We start from the raw sequence: 7,062 nt of genomic DNA on the forward strand, positions 1-7,062 counted from the left end.
CCTCCTTCCCTCCCTCCCTCCCTCCCTCTTGCTTTCACCAGCCCTGGAGCTTGAACTCAGGGCCTGGGCACTGTCCCTGAGCTTCTTTTGCTCAAGGCTGGTATTATACTACCTGAGCCACCACTGCACTTCCGGCTTTGGGGGGCATTAATTGCAGATAAGAGTCTCACAGACTTTCCTGCTTGGGGTGGCTCTGAACTTGATGCTCCTGTTTCAGCTTCCTGAGTAGTTAGAACTACAGGCATGAGCTACCAGTACCCAGCTGACACAGTATTTCTTTACAGTTATCTCCCATTCTATGCTCTTTTTCTCAGGAATCTACCAAAAATCAGTTAAGACCTAGTCAGCCAAGCTCAATCACCATTTCTTTCTTCTCTTGTCTCCTTTCTTGCCTAATTCCCTATGTCCATTGACTTCAGAGCCCTGTTGATACAGTGGTGTTTGTGTCTGTCTAGCGAATCTGTATTCCCATCTCTCCTCCTCTGCCTTACAGTTTTTTAACATGATGCCCACAGCGTCTGTCTTAGATTTCCCCGTGCCAAGCTTGCTGTCTGTATTTTTTCCACATTGGGATGGAGCTCAGGGCCTCATGCATGCAAGGCAGGCATTCTATCATTGAGCTTCTTTCTCAGTCCCAGTAAAGTGTTTCTAAAACACAATTTATATTTGCTTTCTTGCTCACAACTCCTCATCAGTGTTCTGTTTCAGTTAAACGCCTAAGCTCTTCAGTCTGTGGCTGGCAGTCATTTCATTACCCCACTTTACCTACTTCTCTAGTCAATGCCCTTGTTTCCAAAGTGAATACTCTAGATGTAGCAACCTTAGCATCTAATTGTGTCCCACCTCTTTGCTGCCTCTGTTTTTCCTGCATAATCTTCCCACACCTGGAACTCACCTTCCAGGGAGTTCCTGTCTTTCAGGAGTCCTCTCAGAGTCCCGGCCGCTCTGTGAAGGGTTCTGCACACCGGTCATCTGCTCAGGATCATGCCGTTGCTTACTCAGGTCCTTGTTCTCCATCGTAGTTCCCTTACTTTGGGATAAATTGGGAAGCTGTTAAATGATGACATGACCGAGACTTTGCATTTGGAGGTTCATGAATTTTCTATTGTCTCTGTAATAAATTCCCACAGAAGCGTGGCCTACGCATCTGCGGTCATCTGACAGTCCTCATGACTGCAGTCTGAAAGGAGCTTTTGAGGTGCTGTGGGGTGATCAGTCTCTTTGTCTGAGGCTTCATTTTCTCATCTAAGGAAGGGCAGTAGTGCCCTATCAGCGTTTGTGTGCATGGAATCTCTGAGGAAGAAAAATGCTCATTAGCTGGCCTACAGCAAGAAGTGATTTCCATTGTTTCTTCTTGCTGAATTCTTTGTTTTAGAAATTATTAGTGGTTTTCAGAAGTTAGAGCAAATAAGAGCTTCTTGAAACTGCACTGGCTATTTTGGTTGCTTGAAATGTGGCCAAAGTTCAAGAGGTTATATGTGTGTATGATCTTGAAGACAGTATGCCAATTATAAATTATCTCAATAATATTACTGACTCTGAAATGGTAACATTTTCGCTGTTCAGCATTAACTAAAAGGTACTAATGTGTTATTTAAATTAAGCACACCTGTTTCTTTTTATGTTTTTTTTTTAAATCCTCCTTATTTCTCTTTCAGCAGTACTGGGGTTTGGGCACAGGGCCTCACACTTGCCAGGCTAGCACAGCTGGTTATTTTTTGAGCTGGGGTCTTGCTGTCTACTTGGAAGCGCACCTGCTCGGCCATCTCTGCCTACTGTCGGCTCCCAGGTGTTGCTGAGCTGCACACCATTGAATCCAGCTTCTCTCCAAAGACATGAAGTTCTACTGACTCTTCTGGGCATGTGTGGAGCCACAGCCCTCCTACTCTCAGCCTCCCACATAGCTTGAGATGACAGGCATGCATGCTGTGCCCAGCAATGGGATGAGAAGCGTGTCTCATGCTCTTCCCTTGAACTTCGGTCCTCCTGTTCCTCACCTCCGCAGGAGCTGGGGTTACAGGCATGAGCCACCCACACGCAGCTTCTTTTTACATTACATATATATGTATATATAGCTACTAAAACATTTGCAGTGAGATGTGGGTCACATTACATTTCTATTGAACAATGTTGCTCTCTTGGAAAGATTCCCAGGAGTTTCAGTTAACTGCTCCAGAATGAACCATACCAAAACATAATCTCCTTAAACACCATCTATTTCTTTTTCCTCTCACAATTACCAGAACTGGCTGACTGTCAGCTGGAAAGTTCCTCAACTGCTGTCGCTTGAGGTGCCTTGCACGTGTGCAGTCAGATGACGCCCAGAGCTGTGTCCGAGAAGCTGCTGTCTGCCACCAGTTCACCCCTTCTTGTGGCTCTGTCCATTCGGGTTCTCCTTTTTTGTGGCACTGTGGTGGTCTCTGTGCATTAAGTAGCACTGACCATCTAAAAGGACAGCTTGAGGCCTCGAGGAGGAAGACGCTGAATCAGCCAGGCATGATTAAGCCCTAGATCTGGAAGGCCAAGAGCACCCTTCCCTCCAGATTCTTCAGCTACAGCTATCTGAGAGCCAGTTCTGACCAAGAGAAGAGGACAGAGCTCCACCTCTTGATAGCGTGCTCCAGGCACTAAGAAGGAAAGGTGGAATTATCTGAGCGATAAGCTGTCCCATCTGATCTTGACCACTGAGCATTCTTGTTGTCTGTCAAGGTGACTTCAGGTCTTCACATCCCACTGCGTCTCCAGCTACTATACTTTATTATTATTATTATTACTCTTCAGTGCTGTCTCTTAAAAGAAATGTTAGAAGAGGCAAAAGAAGACTTGGGTTTTAACTATTGTTATCTCCATTGTCATGACAATTAAAGAATGGAAATCTGTTACTTTCAGGAGGGGCAGCAAGTATGACCTGAGGAGGGAAGCCGGGTCCCAGAGTGGCCTGTGCAGGTGGCAGTTCACACAGCATTCTGACACCTGGGAGAGAGAGAGAGAGAGAGAGAGAGAGAGAGTGTGTGTGTGTGTGTGTGAGAGAGAGAGAGAGAGAGAGAGAGAGAGAGAAGAGAGAGAAGAGAAGAGAAAGACCTGGTGGTCAGAACACAGGCCCTAGAACCAGTCTGTTTGATTTGAATCCCATTTAATCAAAGGGAAATTTCTGAACCTCTTTGTCTTCTTTTCCTCACACGCACAAGGGGACACAATTAACCCAGAGGGTTCTCGTGAAGTTTTAGTAAGTTGACACCTACCAAGAATTTAGAGCCATGTGTACACGGCTCACGCAGCCCTCGGCATTGCTGTTTATTTCTGTTGAGCCATTTGTACCTGAGTAATCCTCTTCCTTGCTCCCACCAACCTCCAGGGAAGTGAAGAAAAGGACGGAGGAGGATGACAGCAAATCCATCACCAATCTGGCCGGGACTGGTTCCAAAAAGTCTACTCAGATGAAGAATTGTTGCAATGGCTAAGTCCCAACCATCCCTGAAACGTCTTCATTTCCACCACACTGAGTTCTGTGACTCATTGGTTCCTAATAGGGTGTGGCGTGCGATGGAGAGTGTGGACTGCGCTCCATCCAGCTCCTGCTGAGCTCTTCGCTGTTTCCCAGTGAGCCATTAGATTTGGGCCTTCTGGTACTTTTGTTGTAACTCGTTAAAGATAGTTTGTTTATGTTTGTTATCTGGTTGTTGTTTTCTTTTCTTTTTTTTTTTTTATAAAAAACAAGATCACGTGCTCAGGTTAATGATGTCTGATAAACTACAGATTTAATCAGGTTCATAAGATAGCTGTTAGCTAACCTCAGCTGGGACTTACTTACACACTTGACCCAAAGCAGTCCTCATCTGAGGACTTTGAACCGAAGCCTCGCTGAAGCCTGGTGCTCTTGGCTAAGTCACTGGCCCATCGTAGATTTTTTTTTCCTTTCTGTAAAGTCAGAAGTTTAGCCTCAAAGACCCCATGGTCCCCGACACCTCTCGGAATTTGTAGCATTCTTAGCAGTAGGAAGGGCTGCTCCAAGGACACCCGTAGAGCAGGTGTCTCACTTCTTAAATATGGGGATATTGATTTTTTTCACTTCTGAAAGGATAACAATTTAATTGAAGAAAAAAGGCTGCATTTTAGGCTCTGATGAAAAAAAGCTCTATTTTTTATGTATAAAGAAAACATGCTTGAAAAAGGATTGAATACAAAGGAAGGCATTGTATAACTTGAGAATACTTAATTTTAAGGTAAACTTGTAAAGTTGTATACTATAGAAAGTACAATGCCAGGAATGTTGTTCAGCAGAAAAGTATGCACCAACGGAGGACAAGAGGCCGAGGAACAGGCTGCTGACCGTGGCTGCTCAGGAGCATGGGTTTCTTTGGAGAATAACAAGATTGTTCCAGAATGACAATAGTGGTATTGGTTGTGGACCTTTCTTCATTTATGAAGAAACTGATGCATTGTCCACTTTGAAAGGATAATTTATTTTTATTTATTTATTTTTTGGGGTCCGGTTGTGGGGCCTGAACTCTGGGCCTGGGTGCTGTCCCTCAGCTCTTCAGCTCAAGGCTACCACTCTGCCACTTGAGCCACAGTGCCACTTCCGGCTTTTTTTCTTTTTGCTTATGTGGTGCTGGGGAATCGAACCCAGGGCCTCATTCATGCAAGGCAAGCGCTCTACCACTGAGCCACCTTCCCAGCCCCTGAAAGGCTAATTTATAAGGCATGTAATTTATATCTCATGAAGAAGTATCTTGGCATTAGAATGACTTACCATTTGCCATATGAAAATATCCATGTTATTTTACTCTTTCCCATAGTTCAAAGCTGTCATTCAGTGCCAGTCCCCTAACTAACCCCCTGGTTTCAAACATTAACTTCCTTAAATAATAAGCAACAAAAGAAATATTAAAAAGGTGAGTCCTTGGTTTAATTGATTTAATCATCAGAAGCCTGATCAGTCTAGAACCTTAAGTATCTCATAGATTGCCACACTTGTGTGTGTGTGGCTCTTAAAAGCCAACAGAGCGGTGACACTGTTCAAAAAGAAATGTACTCTTTATCTGACTTATGTAGCCGTAACTCCTCTGTACACCGCCTTTGCAAGAACAACAAAAATGCAACAACAACAACAACAAGAAGCCAGCCAAGTCACTACCTGACCCAAGGTGGATCCGTGATACCTGCTCCCAGGAGTTTGAGCCAATTAATGTGTTCCCAGTGAAAGACTTGAGCCTATCTAGATTCATGTAGGCCCAGGCTCTAAGCAGCTTGCCAACAAGAGTCGTATAAATGGTCTCTGTGATTTATTGTATTATGTAAGTTCAAAACGTTTCTTTTTGTTGAGTGGAAACAATGCCATGCATGTGGCAACCTTCCTGTAGATGATTTTTCTCTTTTCTTTTGGGGTGTGAACCAATACCAGCCACCTGCTCTAACTTACTAGCTTTTTTATTCTTAGCTGGTACTTTATTTGAGCTTAATTTCTATTGTGCTGTTTTTTTTTTTAAACAAACTTGTCTGACTGGGCTGGCTTTGAACATTGATCCTCAGATTTCATCCTTCTGAGTAGCTAGGACTATAGGTGGAAGCCACTGGCACCTAGCCTGTAGATGGTTTTTATGATCAAACTTCAAATTACTTAAACTTCATTCTTTTAAAATATGGGAGTTGACTAGATATGTTACACTAAAAAATGATAAATAACTACAACATCATTTAGCCTTTAAAAATGTGCTTTCTCCCTACTAAAGTCATTTATTCTTTTTACTGGGAAATTATATCCCCAGTAACTCTGAGTTGCTGTTTGGTAGTTTTTGGTTCCTTGAAAAAATAGGTAGCGTTTCTGACCAGTGTTCATGGGACACTGTGAGAATAACCTCGGTGGGGGTTGCGAGTAGTTATATTTTATGTGGCATGGTCAAACAAAACCTTGCTGTCCCCCCCCTCCAATCTTGGGACTCAGTGAGGTTTGGAGCCCAGGTGAGTTACACATGGGCCATTAGACCTGTGTTACCAAGTGGGACACATATTTGGGTTTTACTACCCAAGCTGTGTTGATATGCATCTTATTATATGACCCTTATTTCTTCCTGAAAATCCTTGTATTTATCTTGCTATTTGTAATAAGATCATTCCTTTGATGCAGATGATCTGGATCTTTGCTTCTCAGTTATGCAGTGGGCACACTAACTTGATTGGGACATTACCACTGCGTTTGGACAGACAGACTAGCCATCCTCGAGAATCTGAGTATGGCTGCACCATGCTGTTTAGGGACATATCTCTAGTTGGCAAATCTGTTTAAGAAAAGTCACCTAATTGCCTTTTGGGGAGATCAACGATTATTTACTCCATATTTTAATTTCATGAAGGTGTTCTCAGATTTGAGGTTTGCCTTCAGTAAGAACAAAAGTACTTAGTGCTATTAACTTAGGCTCAGTTTAGTTATTTTTTGCATATGCCTGTGGGAGTTAGCCCACTTCTCTATTTTCTTTTAATATCACAATTAAGCTACACTCCTTTTTATGCCTCTGGACACATTGGGTAATATATTAATTTCACTGTGAAAAATAATATTGGATAATGAGGCAATTGTTTACCATTAATTTTAAGTCCTGTTCATTTCCCTAATTTATTTTTTTCTACTTGCTGCTTTATATGCTGTAGGTGACATTTGATTATTTAATACAAAGCATGATTTGCATAAATTCAAGCCACACAGCCCTCCTGTTGAAGATAAAATTGAGGTTAAAGATAAAGCCTTATTTTCATATATATACAATGACTGGTTTCAGAGTGAAGGTTTGTGGCCCTTTTTTATATGTATATAAGAAATGTTGTATGTATATGTTACGCAGGCCTCTGAGCATTGAATAATTTTTTATGGATTTTGATTTATGTGGTTTACATTTTCATGGTGTGGGCCTTATTTTGTTTATACTGTTTATTTCTCTTTGAACCATTAATAATTATACCATAAAGTGTAATTTTATTGCAACGCAATTATCTAATGAACTACAAATACTTTGTGCCTTGTAAACTCAATAAAGCGTGCTTCTTTTGGCCTTTGGATTGTTTCTT

The 7,062-nt window shown here is 42.3% G+C and overlaps 1 protein-coding gene across 1 annotated transcript in view; it reads left to right on the forward strand.

Moving 5' to 3' along the window:
• Positions 1 to 3,564, forward strand: part of Rasef (RAS and EF-hand domain containing) — a 77,286-nt gene extending 73,722 nt beyond the window's left edge. Inside the window, exon 17 of the mRNA XM_013018384.1 lies at positions 3,356 to 3,564. Coding sequence (XP_012873838.1) covers positions 3,356 to 3,461 — 106 coding nt within the window. The 3' untranslated portion in view covers positions 3,462 to 3,564. The remainder of the gene's footprint in view (positions 1 to 3,355) is intronic.
• The last annotated feature ends 3,498 nt before the right edge of the window (positions 3,565 to 7,062 follow it).

The sequence above is a fragment of the Dipodomys ordii genome, unplaced genomic scaffold (assembly GCF_000151885.1).
Source record: "Dipodomys ordii isolate 6190 unplaced genomic scaffold, Dord_2.0 Scaffold40, whole genome shotgun sequence".
In the NCBI taxonomy this organism is placed as follows: domain Eukaryota; kingdom Metazoa; phylum Chordata; class Mammalia; order Rodentia; family Heteromyidae; genus Dipodomys; species Dipodomys ordii.